At 40.3% G+C, this 19,939-nt stretch overlaps 1 protein-coding gene and 1 long non-coding RNA gene across 2 annotated transcripts in view; one reads left to right on the top strand and one right to left on the bottom strand.

Moving 5' to 3' along the window:
* Positions 1-4,711, bottom strand: part of LOC134160327 (uncharacterized) — a 68,293-nt gene extending 63,582 nt beyond the window's left edge. Inside the window, exons 1-3 of the long non-coding RNA XR_009963513.1 lie at positions 4,581-4,711; positions 3,334-3,496; positions 2,369-2,515 (exon numbers count right to left, since the gene is read on the bottom strand). This is a non-coding gene — a long non-coding RNA (uncharacterized LOC134160327). The remainder of the gene's footprint in view (positions 1-2,368; positions 2,516-3,333; positions 3,497-4,580) is intronic.
* A 1,014-nt stretch (positions 4,712-5,725) lies between these two features.
* On the top strand, positions 5,726-19,007 carry CHRNB4 (cholinergic receptor nicotinic beta 4 subunit). The gene is made up of 6 exons (XM_062612260.1): positions 5,726-6,092; positions 10,619-10,764; positions 11,958-12,002; positions 12,122-12,231; positions 15,189-16,149; positions 18,187-19,007. The coding sequence occupies exons 1-6, from the start codon at positions 6,038-6,040 to the stop codon at positions 18,325-18,327; spliced, it is 1,458 nt and encodes a 485-aa protein (XP_062468244.1). The 5' UTR covers positions 5,726-6,037; the 3' UTR covers positions 18,328-19,007.
* The last annotated feature ends 932 nt before the right edge of the window (positions 19,008-19,939 follow it).

Below are 19,939 nucleotides of genomic sequence, written 5' to 3' on the forward strand. Positions count from 1 at the left end.
CCATCCTAAAAGCCCCAGTGCAGAGAACAGCCATTACTTTCCTGGCATGGGCCCAACATAGTGAAAACAAGGAAAGAGGTAGCAGTATGCAGGTCTGCCTCAGTGAAGTGATACAAATCAAGCAAAACCCACCACAATTTTGCAGTGATGTGTGCTCTGCACCACAGCAGTTCTGAGTTTTTCCACATGACCATATATGCACCAGGAACTTACTTATTGCTATTAGCACCCTGCAGTATATAGAGGCATCTTGTGAAGAAAAATCATTTTACTGCCAAAAATACAGTGATCCTTCTAACACAACCCTGTTCGGTGCCAAATTTGCTTATCACAGATAAGCCTCATATCACACTACAGTCTGAGTAAGACCTGCACATCTGGCCCTGCAGCATTAAATTCCACGCACAGTTTGAAAATACCATGTTTGATTTATCCATAGCATCTACTTTTAGTAGACGGTAGAGCGTTTCTTAGTAGCTTGCAGATTATTGCAGAATACACAGTGGTAGTAAATGGTATGAAAACTTTGAGTGCCTGTTTGTCTTAGCACAGGCTGCTTCCTCTTTACTGTCTTTACTCTGGGGATAGTTAGGTTTTATTTCACTGGAATGTTATATGCTCCACAATTTTGGCACATGTAGTGCACAGTTGCTTGCTGGAGGATTTCACTATCTGACATTCCAAAAGTTTCAGTAGAAAGGTATAAATAGTGAAAAAGCTGGCAATAAATCCTCACTAACTTTAGGTGCACTTTGATAAAGTAGAATAAAGTGATTAAGATTAAAAGGGCAATTCTACTGAATCTAGAAAACATACCGTAAATACTAAACACTTATCACTGGGCCTTTATCAAAGGATGTAACACACTCTGCCATTGCACCAGAACTGGGCAACAATTGCAGTGATTTGGCAGGCAAGGAAGCACAGTTTAGGTAATGAAAGAAATAGAGCTTCCTACTCCTGGAATTTACATTTAGAGTTTTTACTTCAAAAAGTAAGAGCACACAAAAATGCTTACACTACATACAGGAACACACTGATACTGATGGAGATGTGTTCTTAAATGTGCGTATATTTAGCTCCTTTTTATAAATTTCATACAAAATGCAACATTGCAAGAATAGCTATGGCTTCATTGGCAACGTTTTCAAAGAATAGATGACTGATTGCTGGTCATATATCAGGCAGTGAACAGGTTGTCCTGCAACAAATCTCAAAGTATACAAGAGGAAATGAAAAAGACTGATAAAAATAAAAGGATCAGTTCCAAAACAGCAAGCCCCCACCAGCTGCTGCTTCTGCATCTCTCTAGACTCATTACACTTGTGCACCTCAGTGGATAAAGATGTTGTTGGTAACCAGTGAGTGTTAGGGGCTTTAATGTTGCTGCCTCTCTAAACATAACACACCTGCTAGCTCACAAAGCATATGGTGACAGCTTTCAAAAATTAACCAGAAAAGGAAAGCATTGTTTTGCCAAGAATGACTTTGGCTGCCATCAGACGTATTCCAGACCTAAAGGTGGCTTGTCCTTGATCCATAATCATTCATATTTTGACAATGAAACATGGAATCACATCTATTGCTGTGTCGTTTGCATGCAATTCATGGCAACTCTCTGGAACATTTTGTGGGTTTGGAGCAGATTCTAATGTGATGACACATCAGACACCAACAAATAGTATCATGGTTTGAAACCTTGCAAACCTAGAAAAGGAGTGTTATTTACCTGATCATTTGGTAGGATCCACAGCTCTGTTTCCCAGTGTTGTTTGCAAAAGTGTGACCATATTATACCTTTCCTTAAGACAGCTTATTAAAAATACCATACATACGGTTTAGAACCCATTTGACAAGGCAAATGTAATTACAGGGGTGGTGTATGAAATGGACTTTATGACATAGTTACCCACACAGACAAGGTTTACCACTGTAGAGTAAGCCTCTGATGAAAACTAGTTATCCAGTATAAAGCATCTACTAATCCAAAAAAAGCTTACTGAATTCCAAAGCTTTACATTACAACGGACCAAAAATTCCATATATCCTTACCCTTCCCACTGATTTCTACCCACGGTTGTTTTGTTTGAGCACCTAGCTAGGCTCATCCAGTCAACAGCTACTGGAATTACAGCGCCACAGTTTTGTTTTGCCTTGCACAGTTTATACGGGGACACACCACAGCACTGTTAAATGAAGCTGCAGCAGTACAAATTAACCCAGAAACATCAGCACCAGCATGGCTGAGGTATCACCCAACTCTAATGGGACTCTAAGTGCATTTATAAGTTGCAGAATGTTAGCTCCAGGACAGCTGTTCTAATAAGCTCATCCTAACAGCGGTTAGTAGGGAAAACGATGATTTTACCTGAAGGGGGGCATGATGGATATTTGCAGAGGTTACTTGTAAGAAGTTCCGTTTTCCACCCAGTTGGAGAGCAAAGTGTGCCTTGCTGCTGCTGAGATGAGCCAGGACCTTGGCAGATATCATTACAGTTCACTCAGATGCGAGGTCCTAGAAAAACAAAATTTACCAGTACTTGTCATTTTCTATAGCAGTTTTCCACCAGAAGGTGACAATTGTTCTGCTGTGTTCTGTAAGGCCAGTATTTAACAAGCTGAGCTGAAGTCCCTCATCAATTCAGTTTAGCCATGAGCTCAGCCCTGAACTTCATTTCACTGTCACAGCTACCAAAAGCTAACTGTGGCATTTATTTTGGCAGCAATCTCCCTACACAGTGAAGGTACCTGTCTCATTAAGGAGGCCAACTGCACCCCAGGTTGCTTCCACTTCGGGAGCTCCAGCATTTCTGACTGGCTCTTTCCTAATGCAAGGAGCAGCTTGAAACCACCATGATAAATACACAAAAGGGTACTGCCAGTTTTCCAGGGCACTTGGACATCTTACATTCCTCATGCATCTAAAAGCCTGAATACCCTAAGGCATGCAAAGCATTACAGTATCAGGAACAAACCCCCAGTCAGTGGATGGCTGTCTGCCATGGTATTTCCATGCTTGCACATGTGTATTAAGATGCAAATCCAGAATATCACATATGCTAACGGCTGCTGTAGACACTTTTATTTCAGGATCTCAAGGAGCAAATGGAAGCCTGCAGCATCACTGGAGAGAACAACTGCATAGCACAGGGATCAAGGAAGACCTTCAGTGGTCTGTCAGAATGCACGCACACAAGTGAATTACAAAGGAAGAAAACCAAATGTGGTAATCCTCCTTGTCCACCTCAGCTTCAGCAGCAAAAATAGCACAATCAGTGAACAACCTGTGACTCTTTAGCTCTGGTGAAGCATTCCAAATCTATTTTGTTGTACCTTGAGCTGCTACTCAACTCTCAAGCATCAAGCAGCATATATGGTTCAAATGCAATGACTCCAGTGTCCATACATCCGTTATTCCTGTAACTGCTGCAAAAGCATAGAGGCCGAGTTGGCAGATGGAAGGTTTGCCTTTGAGGAGAAATAGGTCAGATGATAGCTGAAAGTAAAAACAAAGAAAGAGCTGCAGCTTTACTTCCCCAGCAGGCTGGTACTTCGCTCAGACACACTGAACGCACAGCTCCTTGAGAGCAATTCCCTCTACATTAGCAAAGAACATTGCCCAGCAGGCCCAAGGGTGTGGTAAAGTCTCTGACCACATAAGCTTCTGACAAGGTAGAAGCTAAGCATACTGTAGAAAGAAGCAAAAAGTGGAGGGCTGAGTGTAAATCCTTTGCTTGGGACACATCTCCTAGGATTTGTGACTATTACAGGAGGGTAATTTTCTGTGTGACTGCTCCCTTTCTACATGCTTTTAGTTAAATGCTGGAGGAAAGCAGAAATACTGTGTTTTCATGCAGTAAGTCCATTCACAGGTACTCACTAGGATTACACTGGCTTTTTTCATCCAAATAGATGCCCCCACAATGACTGTTCTCCTGTTTGTCTCACTGAAACCATTCTCCTCCTCAGTTCCCTTCCTGTTCAGAGGGAAGAATTCCAACTCCCATACAGAGTCATAGAATGGTTTGGAAGGAACATTCAAAGCTCATATAGTTCAATTCCCCTGCAATGAGAAGGGACATCTTTAATTAGATCAGGTTGCTCAGAGCCCAGGCCAGCCTGATATCTAGGTCTGCTACCATGCCTGACCTAACTAAGATAAACAACAAACCCAGCACATTTTTCTTGGTACAGCTAACAGTGTGCTGTAAACATTTTCTGAGTATTCAGAAACCATTAACCATCAATTCTTTGGTGGTCCACAGAGCTTCTTATCATCTGAGATTTTTGTATAGCATTAACATGCACTAAATACATCTTTAAACAGAGGTCACATGTGTATATGAAAGTTTAGTAGTTACAGAAGATCAAAGTTTTATATTTTTTAAAGTTAAAAACACTATAAAACCTGAGAGATTGCAACTGAGGGTGTTTATATTAAAGGTATATTGAAGGAAATTGTTTGAGATAGTGGGTGGAGAAGGTGAGAATGTATAAGCCATCTTTCTCATGGTAGAAAGCTGTGCTTTTTAAAGAACTACTGGGAATCCTCAGTGGAAGATATGGTATAGTTGACATACCTTGAGTTTTCAGAGTAAGAGAAGGCAGCAGCACAAACCACTTCATCAAAACTGACTTGTGACAGCTTGTTTTCCAAGTGGAAGTCCTTGCAGTGCGTGCTTTTCCATTTGTCTCACTGAATCCATCCTAGTACCCTAAAGAAATGAGCCAAAAATAACAGACTGTTTCTAGGAGTTACATAGATTGTGGATAGTACAATTAGGAAATCTTAGTAGAGTTTCTTTATGTATTGGGCTACCTCTGATGGCAGCTGCTTTAAAGATGAGTTATAACTCATGGGCCTATTTAGTGAAAAAAGAATGTGGCTAAAATGTTTCAGGGAGAAGGCAGTGAATCGTTCCATGCTACACTGACAGCATGCCTAAAAGCAGCAGCAGGTGACTTCCCCAAATAACCTCAGCCAGGTAGCAGCTGTGTTAGATGAACAAATCTGGAATGTTATGCTGATAAATCAGGAATGCCTTCACCCCAGCCAATTATGTTGGACTGCTGGGAGATGAGAGAAGAGCAGAGCTACATCCCAGGTCCAGCTGAAGCAGAGGGAATATCAGTATGGAGATAAAGCAGTATTTAGAAGATTAGCACCCTTTTTATTTCTTTCTGAGGACTTCTGCCTGTCCTACAGTGCATGCAAATGGCACATGTAAGAACTCCTTTCCTTTTACACAAACCTTCCCATGGCAAGACCCAAAACACATAATACCCTACACTCTGCTGAACCCTTCAGCTGTAAAAGATCACTTCTATTAAATTTCTCCAGTGCTCCTCTGGAGTGTCTTTATAGCTTCTTGCTATTTCTCAACAATCTGCTTTAGCTTTCTTTTAATAATCCTGTCAAATGTTGATGATGGCAAACTCTGTTCCTCTCCTGCTGCTCCCAAAAAGCCTTTTGGAGTTCTAGTTTAGAGAGCTCACATGTGTGGGCCTTGGAGTGGAAAAGGGTTGGCAACAGGCAACACGCTTTTCCTCTTGACACAGAGAATTACCCTCTGCTGGGGCTGTAATTTATTGAGATGCCTTTCACTACCAGGTTTTATGGCACAAAGTTACATCCTGCTCTTCCCACACAGCTATTCCCTCACATTGCACTTGTGAACCAGAAAGCCTTCTAAATGTTACCTAGTAGCAATAATTAATCAGTGGTGTTTTGCAGATCCTATTGCTTAGCTTACTCTTTCATTTCCTCTTACTCAACATTATCACATTATGTTCCCTCTTCTTATGTGCTTTTCCTCTTCACAAAGCTCTTTAAACAGCTGCAAAGGGGGAGGGACCACTATGCTCACGAAAACTCCACTTTGCAGAATGCTTCTGCCAGGTCCTACTGTCTGTCTCTTTCCAGGCATTTCATACCTCCAAGATTCAGATTTGATTCTGCATCTCTTCCTTTTGCATCCCCGACAACAGAGCTTATTGCCAGCTGAAGAACAGTAATCCACCTCTTCTTGTTACTGCCATGAGGAATACGTACACTCTCTTTCTCTTTGTGGTGGGCTCCTTTTATTTTAACGGTAAGTGATCTTTTCTTTCGGATACACTTTGCAGAACAGCAATAGCTTGCGGGGCTTGGAGGTAGGACTGTGCTATAACCTCTCAGACAATTTGTAACAATCGCCTTGGTAGGCTGCAGACTTTCAGAGGATGCATGAAATGAAATATTTTACTGTTGTTTCTGGCTTGCTCGGTAACAGTAAATCCACTATGAGGGGTATGGATAGACAGTAAGTTGGAGATAAAATGACAGAACAGTAGGAGATGACAATGATAATCACTAAATAATAGCCCTTTAGATGCTCCCAGGATCATCTGTGTTGAGAAAAGCAGGTATTGTGCTGAGAGTGAAAAAATACAAAATGAACCATAACCTGAACCATAAATAAGACAGAACTCATCCCTCTCCACTTACTGGCTCAAGTTCATATATTTTGCAAAGTTTCATACTTCCTAATGGCTTGATTAATATGTAAATAGTATAAATTAAATATGTAAATAGATGCTAAAAAAAAAAGAGCAAACATACATTAAGAACATTTTCTTTAGTCCACCAGGATTTCTTGCATATGTTAAAACATATGCTAAAGCCAACATGAACAGCCCGACAGCAACATGAAACACTGCATTTACCATGGGAGCTTCTTTCCATGGAGACTCCACCGAAGTGTTCAGAGTGAAACTGGCTGAAATTGAACCATGATGAAAATGACATCTTTCCCATAATTACCTATTCATCCCACAGTTGTTTTGGTTCTTCAGTCACTGAAAGGCAGCTTTAGAAAACACCTGCTTTGTAACAAATGAAGAGTGAGGGCCTACTTCAGATTCTTAGATTACATGCCTTTAAACCCATCAGTATTTCCTTTTTGTTTGCATTATTTGCCATGTAGAAATTAAAATAGTCTTTCAAATACAGTAAATTCACTAGTACTTCCATTGGAACAATCCACGTCCTAAGAGGTTAAATGAATCTTTCTATTTAAGAGTGTGCTGAGAAGTAACAGTATCACCAAGTAATTTCAGAGAAGATAATGGGATTGTCTTATCACTGCTTCTCGCTTACTCTATGCTAATTACAGATGGGAATGTGGTATGTCACCACTCCCCACAGAAGTTACTTGGGAGAGAGGGAGGAACAAGAATGACAACATATTCTACAACTTATTATTTCTAAGCAAAAGCTATTTCGACATTTATTAACATAATTGAAGTCAGGGAAACAGAGGAAACACGCCTCGTGTGATATGTTGCAATTTAGACATGGTAACAGTGCACTTGCCTGCATTTATGAACGTTGGTCCTTATTCTGTTCTGTGGAAATCACTCCAACATTTTGTCTTTGCACTGAAAATAAACCACACAGGATGACTAATTATTTCATTTTATACATTTAAATTAGACCATGTAAAAGAGAAAGCTTGCAGAGGGGAGTGAATGAAGTCTGTGGTTTTGTTTGTTCTGCTGTGAAATTGTGTCTTTTTAATGGTCATACTCCTGCAGAGAAAACAAACTTACTGCAGAATGAGTTCTGCAAGTTACATGGCAATCTGCTCTCCTTATCAAGGAGCAGACGTGTAGCGTGTTCAGTGAAGCTAAAACAATTTCCCTAGCTCAGGATCCATCCCAGCACGTTTTCACCATTACTGCGTTCAGTACACAAAAAATACTCCACCCCCAAATGAGGGCCACTTCATCATTCTTGTTAAAACCCTTTGTCTAAAAGCATCAGTCTCCCCTCTGCAACATTTCTCTTTGGGGAAAAAAAAACAGTTTGCGAGGGAAACTGTGCGCTTCCATTTCTTCTAACTCAGAGGAAGAAGAGGAATTCCAAACGCATGGCTGCTGACATCATGATGTGTGTAAAGATGAACGTGAATGCCTGGCAATTTTGTTCTCATTAGGTGCCATCTGGTAAATATGCAGATTGGTAATGGAAAGTAAAAATTACACAGGAATGGCTCATTTTCACATGCTATTTACAGAGAGATTTGCTCTAGCAACCTTTAAAGCAGTGCCCTGATGACATCTAGTGGTGTTTGATACAGGCATGAGTGAGATATTAGCCCCTTCCATCTGTATTTCTGATGACTGTTATTTAAAGGTTGGGATGGGATGGCAATTTTATAAAGAAGTATTCAGCACAGGGACCCCTTCCCTAGCATCAGATCATGTTTATTAAAAGGATTGATTAACAAATAATTTATTATAATTAAGTCGAGGCCTGCATAAAGTTTATTGAGGAAGGCGGTACTCTGAGATCTGAGCTGTTCTTATCAGACATGCAGACCCCACAGTAGGGTCTGATTCACAGACCAGACAACTGTGATTACTAAAACCAGGTTTCGAATAATAGGATTATTACAAATTCAGAATGACTTTTGTACAAACATTCTGCAGTCTCTACTCCTTCCTCCCTGATTAGCAAGTCCCTCCATATGCTGGGATAGTTACAGAAAATACAGCTTCACAGTGAAAACACACTCAACAATTCAAACAGCGTCCAGTGACCACTATATGCAACAAACCAAATGACAGTGTATTTATATTTGAATGAAAGCCATCTGCTTATGTCACTTCCACATGCAACAGTGGGAAAGTTTGTTAAAAATGAAACCAAACCAAACCATCACAATAAAATAACCTTAACCAAGATTCTCTCTTTACCTGTCACAAGGCTTCTCACCTATCATTTTAAACACAGAACAACTCATTCCTAGAGTGCAGCCTCATTTGCTTCACGATATCAAATGTAGCTCTACCTTAATGGCAAATACACAAGAAAAAAACAATCTGGAGCTTAGCAAGGCCCAGTGCAGTTCTAACTTGTTGAGCCTTTGATTAGGCAGGCTTACATTTAGAATAAATGTGATACAGAGTATCTCATGGCATTAGGGCTTTACTAATGGATTTCAGTGAGGTACAAATCAAGCATGAATCAAAAATCAAACCTGACAAACACACAGGACTATTCGTCCAAATTTGTTTTCCCAAATGGCTTGGGAAATATTTGAGAAGCCTGTTCTGAAGAACAATGTTAGAGTTAAGTATATGGCACCAAAATTGTGTTACCAATGCCATAGCATATGCTAGTCTTAAAAGAATTACAATGAGCCTGGTGTTCATCTCAACTTTTCCCCAAAGCTGTTCTTAGGTATGAAAAATCTATTGGATGTTTCCTTCCTTGTCTCCCCACTTTCTTGCTGGATCAGAAACAAGAAGTTCGAACTGTATTTTTTTAACCTGAGTGGAATTCAGAAGTAACAAGTTGCCCTTTAAGGAATGTACAACCCTGTTCACATGGAAAGCAGGCACCTAGAAGTGCACACAAACTTTGTGATCCTGGCCTTTTGTTGTCTGCTTTTCTCTGGATCTCATGGATATGCTACAGCACAATAAAAACCCAGAACAAATTAATGTAGCGCAAATTAAACACTTTCATGGCCAGTGGTGTTTACTGTGTGAAACTGCTCCAGGGCATCATGGAAAAAATATGCTGTAGAGACACTACCCTCATTTCTGCAGTGTCTACTTTTGAGTTAGATGCCCTTTCCTATGGTAGAATCATTTTATCAATTGGATTAGAATCTGTTTTCACTAACACCTACATCCATCACTGTCAGCTGAATGACACAACACAAAATTACATACAGCAGAATCTCTCTGGGTCAGTCTCTCTGGTCAATCAGTTCTTTTGGCAGGATGTTACCAGGACCTTAGTCATCTGTATTATTATGTGGTCAATAGTGGTTTAAGAAGTCCACTAGAATGGCCTTTAAAAGCACAAGCAATAAGATGATGGGCAGATGCCATTAGTTACCTCTGAGGCTGTGCCACAAGCTGTTCTGCTCCATGGAGAAGGTGCTGGCTTGTTTGATTGTATCCTGGCAGCACTGTATTTTGCAGCCACTGAACTCCAACTTTGGCCACCTAAGATTTACAGTATTTGTTCTAGTCCATTAATCGGAGTTTGTTTCCACATAAAATAAGGCTGACATATTGCCTTAGGTTTTAAAATAAAATAATATCATCACTACTTACCAAAGAGCTCCCTATCATTAACATTTCTTACAGCCCCTGGTGCTGATCCTCTGGTTTTCCCTACATACACCAGTCTTTCCGCTTGTACATGTGCCTGCAACTCTGTCTCCTAAGACACTAAAGAGAGAAGTCACAGCTGGACTCCCTGCATTTGGATCATTGAAACATTCTTCTTTTATTAAGAGGGTGGTCTGCTCCCAGTTTCTATTTCTGAACATACTCCCAAAAGTATCTATCAGTTTGAGCTACACATTTTACTGTGAAAAAAACCCAAAGCATTCTGATTTATCTGCTTTGATCTATGCTCTGCAAAAGACAGCCAACTTCAGCAGAACAGATACTGGTGCAAGCACCCTCTCCTTCTGTTCACACCAGCCTAGAGACTTTAGACACATCAAAAGCCTGTCTTCATGAAATAATGAGGTCTGATGCACAGAAATTCTGTTATCCTTACATCATGTCCCTTGCTCTCCCTTCTATAACCCTGTTATGTGCTGTTTGACAGGAAGCACTGCAGCAGATGCTGAAGAAAAGCTAATGAACCACCTACTGAGTCCTGACAGGTACAATAAGCTAATCCGACCAGCTGTCAACTCGTCCCAGTTGGTATCTATAGAACTGCAGGTTTCCCTGGCACAGCTCATCAGCGTGGTAAGTTCAAATTAGGCCGTGCCTTTCAATTCACCACTACCTTCACATCTTTCTAAGTGAAAGTCACACTGGTATTACTATGTCCCTGTTACTTTCTATTTTACATAGTACCACACAGTAGGCAGGGCCATACATGCAATTTACTGGTTTTCATTACTTCAGAATGCAGCTACAACGGGATCAATCCAAGCAACAAAAGACAGTGGCCAGGTCTTCATTCAATAAAATTCTATCAATCAAAAAATTAACATCATTCCACTGATTTCAGTGCAGCTTCAGTAAAGTTACACCAGGTTAGGATCTGCCCTGGATATTGCATGCTAAACTGACTTCTGCTGCCTGCATCAGAGAAATGTGCTTGAATGGCCTGAAAACAAGCTACAAAGACAGATCAAAATCTCATGGCAGATCAGGCATATCAGCAAAAAGTGAAATGTAAAGAAAAATCCATATTAGTCCTGCCTGGAATAGCTTAACATGATTAAAACAATCCTCATGTAAGCAACTCCTCATATTCAATGAAAATTACTTCAATGGGCCTGAAAGACATTTTCACTCACAAGGTTAGCATGTGTTTAAAAGTTCTTCCAAGGTACAAATACACACCTCAATGCCAAGAGAAGTTTAGAATTAACTGCAGTGGGAACAAGATTCAGCACATAAGTGGGAATAGATTAATTTCCTGAATCAAGGCTTTCAACTCTTCTGCTCATTCCCTGGATGAAAAAGAAGATACAGATGACTGTCTCCCTCCCAGAATTTGTGTATAGGCCAGTGACCAGACTACTGAAAACATTAAGAGACCTCTATAATTTATATTCTGAAATTCAAGAGGAAAAGAGAGAGGCACTGATGGAACATAAGGGAACCTGTACAAACAGATGAGGTATCTTACACACGTGCGAGCTGATTTGTTCAGGATATAGTGTCATGTATATCAGGTGACTCTGGGACAAGTGCTCCTTCTCTCCTGCAGAATTCTGCCTGGGCACTACACTTGTGGGGTTACTGTTTATCATCAGCATGTGCACAAGACTGACAATCTTACCAGCAGAGAAATTCCTGTCTTGAAATACACTGGATGAAATCATGCTGCACAGTTGGAAATGTCCTCAAAAATTCACTAAATAAATCTTGTTATTGCAATAAAGTCAAACATTTTAGAGAACTTTTCTCTCTCTTTTTCCCTGCAGAATGAAAGGGAGCAGATCATGACTACAAATGTCTGGCTGAACCAGGTAACCAAGCCCACAGATCTTGCAAACCACAAATGCGACTGCTTTCACTCCATCACAGTGATTGCTTTGTTAGTGGTGGTGTGGATACTGCCATCACTACTGTACAATTCTTCTCTTAGGAGTGGACTGATTATCGTTTGGCTTGGAAGCCCTCTGACTATGAAGGAATAAATAGGCTGAGAATACCTGCAAAACACATCTGGTTGCCAGACATTGTGCTTTACAATAAGTAAGTAAAACTTCTGTAGTTTATGCAGACAGTGAGCAAAATTTTAAGCATGTAATAAGAAACAAGGCTCAGAACCAATGAAGTAGGTCTGATAAAATTCTAAACCTGAATTTTGTGGCTTTTAAACAATATCAAGTGTATCTGACTGGGGTACTGGCCTCAAAGGTAATTTTAGTAATATCAGGGCTCTGGTTAAAGAAATCCAAGCAGACCTGGAACGTATCTGCAGTGTGAGCTCTTACCACCACAGGGTCTGTGACAGGGCTCACAACTGAGACACAGATCTGCACCAAACTAGACTATATGGAAAAGATGAACTGTAAGTACAGGCACAGCCATACAGTAGTCATGTTTGCAAGAAGTCAAGACAGCTGGAATTCTATCAAACAACAGGTTCTGCGCTAAATACCCATCTCCTTCTTTCCCCACCTTCCACTGCAGACTCGAGGATAAATCTGTTACAAAGTTCACATGTACCAGAACAAAATAAGTTAATATTCATTTACAAAACCAAATTATGGTCTGTTTTCATAAGGCATTAAAAAATCAATTATAAGAATACATTATAAATCTGTCAACACTTGACCCTGTTGCCTTACAAGTACTGAGAAAAAGAAAAGTTTGGTGCTAGACATACACTTCAGTTTTTCTTTCAGACGCACATCTAATTGCCAACTCTGTTTTGCTTTAAGTATCTATCAAAGCCTTGCAGTGGATATCAAGTCTTGGGGGAAAAAAAAAGAAAATTCATAACTTATAATATACTTTCATGATACTTTGAAAACCATTGAATTCCGGAACATACAACAGTTTATGAACATATACAGATGGGGAAACCTAGGAAGTTTATATATAACTGAGTTAAGTCCTTGGAATCCTACTACTGGAAATCAGATTTGAGAAATACTTAAAACTGTTGTATTAGTCACAAAATAATTCAGCCAGTGGATTAGGATGTACTCTGCCAGGTCAAACCTTATTCTGGCACGTTGTGCCCCCACCCTTGGCTTCTTTCTTACTCCCCAAACAATACCATCTAACGGATTGTAAGAATGGAAAGAAACAGTTTTAAAAGGCTTCTTAAATGTCTGGGAACAAGGTTTTAGCCTCACAGTATTATATTTTTACATTAGTACAAAACTTCAAATTAAAACTGTAGATAAAGGACAAGCACCTCTAGCTTTCTGCTGCTGAAGCACATGTTTCATAGGCATCAGTCAGTTCAAGAAGGTGCAAAGGAAAACACAAAGAGCATTCCCATGCACCGCAGCTCTGTCTTTATGTAGCCTGTGCATAGGACTGCAGAGGGCACTGAAACAGCACCAGCAGCCTAGCCCCTGTCCCACAGCTGAGCAAGGGGCAGCCAGCAGAACCTGCACATTCTCAGCCCAGGAGTCTATGCAGTACGTTGTAGGGCATAGTGGTAAATCTAACACAGGGAGATAAAAACGTGTGAGAAATAAGAAACTATTTCATTACTAAAACCCAGCAGTTTTACTGGCAATGAACTAATGCCCCTTGTATGCTGTAGCCACTCACTTCGCATCTGGTTGTTTTGCTGCCTAAATAAGTTAGCTACAAGGGTCTCAGCTCAGTGCCAGACACCAGGGTTTGCAACATGAGGGTTTTCCAGAGTCAAATATACCTGATCTGGAGAACAGCATGTGCCAAGCCTTGGATCCTTGTAGAACTTCCCTGCTTAGAAAGAAATCAACCTTAGAACTGAAGTAGCTCTGTTTTCCAAGATGACTTGTCAACAAACATGTGATTCATTAGTCTTTTCAACAGCTCTTAAGGAGCACATTTCCACCTAAATAAAAGGCTGCTGCTTAGCCATAGGCGCCTGAATTTCATTCGTTTACACTTGCCATGAGTTTGGCCTTATATTTTTTGCAGATGATATACTGTCTTTAGGTTATGTGCATTTCTTTACATCTATATTTGTTTATCAAAAGGAGGCATGTGAGACGTGTCTAGTCCAGACTCTTCTTTGCAGTCTAACAAAGAGGCTAACACAGTTTTTAATAAAGGCAGCTGATCAACACAGGAACAAGCCTTTGAGTTTCCTCGTCTGCCAAGGCAGATAGTCACTAACTGTTCGTTCCTTCCTAGCGTTGCACTTTCCTTTGGTAGCCCGATTGGCTGAGCTTGAAAGATCCTACATAGCTCACTTGAGCAGATACATTGAAACACTAAATCTAAGAAACATTCATCAGCAGCTGACCACATTTCTACTCCAGGATACACCATAGATTAAACAGCCCTAAATTGTTTGCCCAGAAACATTGGACAGAAGATACAGACTAACTTATAACGATCTCCCTGAATTAAAAGGCCCAGCATACACAGAAGACTCTCCTGGTGGAAGTTTAGCAGTTGGAGAAAATACAAAGCCAAGAACACTGTGGCGTATCTGTTCTGGTTTTGTAATAAGTAAATATTAACTGGAATGGCACAATAAATTATAAACCACATAAGTACATTTCCCCTGCCTACACTCTCCCTGCATTTTTAACTAACACTGCTCATCCTTATTTCCTCACCCAAGCTATTCAGGAGTGTTGCTGTGTTCCAGATCAAAGGTACCTTCCATTTTCATGCTGGATGATCTCATTTTCACTCAGTCTTCACAGATGTAGCAAGCCTTAATTACGTTAACAAACATTTACAAAACACTTTGAATTTTTTTGATGGAAGAGAGATGCAGGTTTATTATTTAATAATAATTTTCCAAAATATTTTTTTAAATATTGGACCAAATATAAATTCTGATTGGGAGAAATGCGACCTTCATCCCCATATCAAGTTACAGCTCCCTATAGCATAGATTTCCAAATCAAAATATTACTAGACTTTGATTCCAGAAACAACTGAGGCCCATAAGAATGTGTGGTTTGAACCATGTTATTCTTCTTAATGCCTTCCTATCTCCTTTTCCTTTCCTCTTGTTTCATTAGTGCGGACGGCACTTACGAGGTTTCACTCTACACAAATGCACTTGTAATGAATAACGGAAGCATTCGATGGTTGCCACCAGCTATTTACAAGAGTGCCTGCAAGATTGAAGTTAAGCATTTCCCATTTGATCAACAAAACTGCACATTGAAGTTCCGGTCTTGGACATATGATCATACAGAAATTGATATGGTGCTTAAAACTTCCATGGCAAGCATGGATGACTTTACACCAAGTGGAGAGTGGGACATTGTAGCACTCCCAGGAAGAAGAACTGTAAATCCTTTGGACCCTAATTATGTCGATGTGACATACGATTTCATTATTAAGAGGAAACCTCTTTTTTATACCATCAATCTCATCATCCCCTGTGTGCTAATTACATCCTTAGCCATCCTGGTGTTCTACTTGCCTTCAGACTGTGGTGAAAAAATGACCTTATGCATATCTGTGTTGCTTGCCTTGACTGTGTTCTTGCTGTTGATCTCCAAAATCGTCCCTCCAACATCTCTAGATGTTCCACTGATCGGGAAATATCTCATGTTTACAATGGTTCTGGTGACCTTCTCAATAGTTACCAGTGTCTGTGTACTCAATGTCCACCACAGATCTCCAAGTACTCACACAATGCCCCCCTGGGTAAAGGTGGTGTTCCTTGAAAGACTCCCAGCCTATCTGTTCATGAAGCGTCCAGAAAACAACTCTGCACGGCAAAAGCTGTGCAACTGCAAAAAGACAAAAGGAGAGAAGCCAGCTGATTTATACAAGAACTCTACCTATTTTCTGAACACAGCCTATGCCAAAAAATACGACACGAAAATCACTGAGACTCTTGACAATGTCAGTACTCATCCAGAGTTTAGGTTAAGAACAGGCACCAAATTTTCCCCTGAAGTCCAAGAAGCAATTGATGGAGTCAGTTTTATAGCAGAGCATATGAAAAGTGATGACAACGACCAGAGTGTAAGTAAAAAAGAGAGATCATCCCAGTCTTTCCAAACGTCATCTCGTGCCCTCCTCTGTAACACGCTGTCCTTCAGAAAGCATATTTGGACTCCCTAGCTATTCTCAAGTTTTAAGAGAGACTGTAGCTATAGCTTTTAAGAGGAAATAATTTCTGCCATTAGAAGAACTTAATGAATAGCAATTTGGTAAACCCCAATACTCTCCTGGAAAGTAACATGGCTGTTTCTACCACGAGAGAATGGTGACTGCCCACTAAGTCATTAAATACCCTTGAAAAAGCTGTGCTGCCACATTCAAGTAGTGTTTGGCAGGAAATAAAATAATATTCAGTTCCAGGTCAGAAAAAGAGTATTTTTCCCCCTTGTAAACAGTACTACTGTGACAACCTACAGCCAGGGCCTGTTAACCAGAAACACTCTACCTGCAGCTCAAGCATTTATTTACCTAACTCTGCATAGAAGGAGGATTTAGTAAAATTGGCAAAATGCCTTTGCAAACACCCTCTCTGAGTTAAGATATCTGTCCAAATGTGGCAAAACAACGGGTAGGATCAAAATCCTAATGCCAGCTGACCTGATACTTCTTTTGCTTGAGTAAATCATTCGTTATTGGCTATGAGAAGTACTTTATCCAGGATGTGTTTAAGCAATGCTGCTGCTGCCCTGTTCACTTGTTCTACTCATGGGCCAATAGCTAGCACACTAAAGCTGATACAAATACACTGTGAATAATGCTTGGGAAAACTCAGATGGTTTTGCTCAGTTTTGTTTAGACAAGCACCCATACTTTGGAAAAATCATCCTCACACCTACTAGTGTCCTCTCTCTGACCAAGATCCCAGTGAGAATCCAGGTTCCCTACTCTTGTTGTGCTCTCCCTCCCTCAGCCAAGCAGATTAAATGAAGTCTGGTTTCTGATCTTGCAGAAGTCCCTTGAGGAGCATGCTGCTGAGTAGTTAATGTTTTCTATTAACTGAAATTACTGTCAATATAAATAAAGAAGATCAGCTATTAACATTAGACATGAGCTTGTAAACATTGAAACTGAGTGAACAGAAGCAGATACCTTATGGCAGAGAAAAAGGCTTCTAACAGCTCGGAAATTCTAGCAAGAATGTGTCGCACACTAAGCTACAAAGCTTCCACTGCGTACTAAGACAATTTTCAAGGATATTTTATACATTAAAAATTAATTGAATGTTTTTCACAGTGCTCTTTGATACAACATATCAATTTCCTTGATGCTTAATTTTAATCTCTACTTTCTGCCTTAATTATCACGGTCTGGTAACAACTGTTCATGCACATTTACTGTGGTCTGATTTCAGCAGCACACAATTCCCATTAGCATCAGTGGAAATGTAATATAAGACATGGGATAACTGACAAGTATGGTAAAGTCACTGAGGTGACAATGTCCTGTGTGGAACTAGAACCAGACAGAGAGGAAAAAATCATAATTTCTGATATGCAAATGAAGATGGATGTATTCCCCCTTTACAATAATAGCCTGATAGTCACTTCAGTTTGAGAACAGAATCTAAGGCCATGACTTTCACAGTCAACATATGCAAGGCAAAAAAGGATTTTAATAAAAGCAACAGTATTAATATGCATTAAGACCCTTGATTAAGATGACTGCTGCTCAGAGCAGAACTCTGAAGCTAACCTTGTCTAACAGCAGTAAACACCATCTATTTTTGTCCACTGAGGTTAATGGCATATGCAAACTAAAATGGAAGAAAAAAGTTCCTTAACTGGTTATACTGTGGGTCCTTCAGGACTGGCTCCCCCCAGGCAGCCATGCTCAGTACCTGCTGTATCTAAGACACCTAAGAAGTATTTGCAGTATTTTCTTCCACTGCCCAGAATGGCGGTAGGAGAAAAATCCCTTCCCAAGCCTAAAATCAGTTTATCCCCTGAACCTCGAGATTTGTTTCTATTCATTTTCAGAAATGAAAACTTGGCATTAGCAACAGGAAGAGCAAAAGAATATGACCAATTGCTAATACCTTTAACTGGCTTTTTCTTTCAGGTCATTGAAGATTGGAAGTATGTTGCCATGGTAGTGGACAGGCTGTTCCTCTGGATATTCGTCCTTGTTTGTGTCCTGGGGACTGTTGGATTATTTCTGCAGCCACTTTTTCAAAACCACACTACTGCCATGAACCCTTAGTTGTCATTTAAAATTGTCAGTACTTACACAGATGTTGGGTCTCCTCCTGCTCTCAATTCCCCTCTGTTAAACCCACAGAGATGCCAAGTGATTTGCTCTTACATCAGATTTAGGGTAGGGAAACGGAAAGTAGAACTTGACTTATTGGGAGATTAAAAAAAAGTAAAATGAACAGAAAACTAGTATTTTTTCCAATGAGTTCAGTACTTCTGATGATATCTCAGCCCTTTTTTTCATTATTTGAAGTGTGAACACTACAGAGAAAGGCTTTTACTGTACAATATGCCATCCTGGCTCACAAGTGTTATTATTAAATAAGTATTTTCTATACATTGCCTCAGGAAGGACATTTTCTTTCCTCAGAATACTGTAATTTCCCTGTTACAGAGAAGATATCACTATGATATTTATTTCCTTCAAAGGCATCAAAGCTACTTGTGTCTGATTTATAATGAGCTTTACAAGTGGAACCACTGTGTAGCTGCTGGAGTATGTATTTGAAAACGAAACTGAGAAACAGAGACCTACTTCTGAGGTAACAACCACTGCTGGGTTTCTCACGTTGCCATCTCTGATCACTGACTGATCTACAGAGGCCAAATTAATATATGGAAAACAAACATGTATATACTCTGTTCAGTGATGAAATTGAAATAAAATGTGAACTTTTCATTTATAGATATTTAGTCCTCAAGTGTTATTGCAACTTTAATAGCTCATGTAACTGGGGTTCATACACACTGTTATGAAGCTAAGGCTAAGAGCACAGGAAAGCATCTGGAGAAGACAACTGTGAAATGAGCAGAATGAGCAGAAGACACCTGAGAACAAACAGACCTGCATGATTTGCTAGGGTTTTGTTGAGGATTTAAGTATAATCCTCAACAAATGAGCTACGACACAACACATAACACAAGTACAGTCTTTGGCAGAGGGTAGATCAAGGCCCTAGACTCCCATCACAGGACAATCCCACCACACTTTGTCCTGCAGTAAGAGAAGAGGGCTCCTGGCATTTTTCAAGCTAAACCAATCTCAGCCATTCCTTGGGGTGTTGCTAGAACACAACAATTTTACTACCACAGATAGGTACAGGTAATGTTCAGTGAACAAACTGCTAAACCCCACTTCTGCTTGTGAAGGGGATTTGAGGCTCTCCTGTTCCAGGGGAGGATTAGCTGACACCTAAACCTGTGTTCTTCCACAAGTCAGGGGGCTGGAACTAGATGATCTTAAGGTCCTTTCCAACCCCAACTATTCTATGATTCTATGACTCTGTAAATCACAGATGAGGACTGCTCCAGCTCTATTTGCCCTTGTCAAAACCAAGCTACATCTCTATCTAGACTGCCATCTCCAGACAGCTACAGATAACTACATAGATTCTGACATGCTACAGCAACACTTTTCCAATTGTTGAGAGCAGCTCCTTTGCGGATTCCTGTGTTCAGCAAAGGTCCTGGTCGTGTCCATGCACTGAACTCCCAGACATTAACTGTTCTGGACATTTCCCAAGGTGACTGGTGTGCGGCATAAAGCTTAAATGGGCCAAACCTGCTTTCCCCACCTCAAATGGCTTTTTCTCCCTCTCAAACCCATGGAGCAGAGCTAT

Source organism: Pezoporus occidentalis, unplaced genomic scaffold (genome assembly GCF_034315485.1).
Source record: "Pezoporus occidentalis ecotype Australia unplaced genomic scaffold, CSIRO_AGI_Poc_V1 ctg159, whole genome shotgun sequence".
Classification (NCBI taxonomy): Eukaryota; Metazoa; Chordata; class Aves; order Psittaciformes; family Psittacidae; genus Pezoporus; species Pezoporus occidentalis.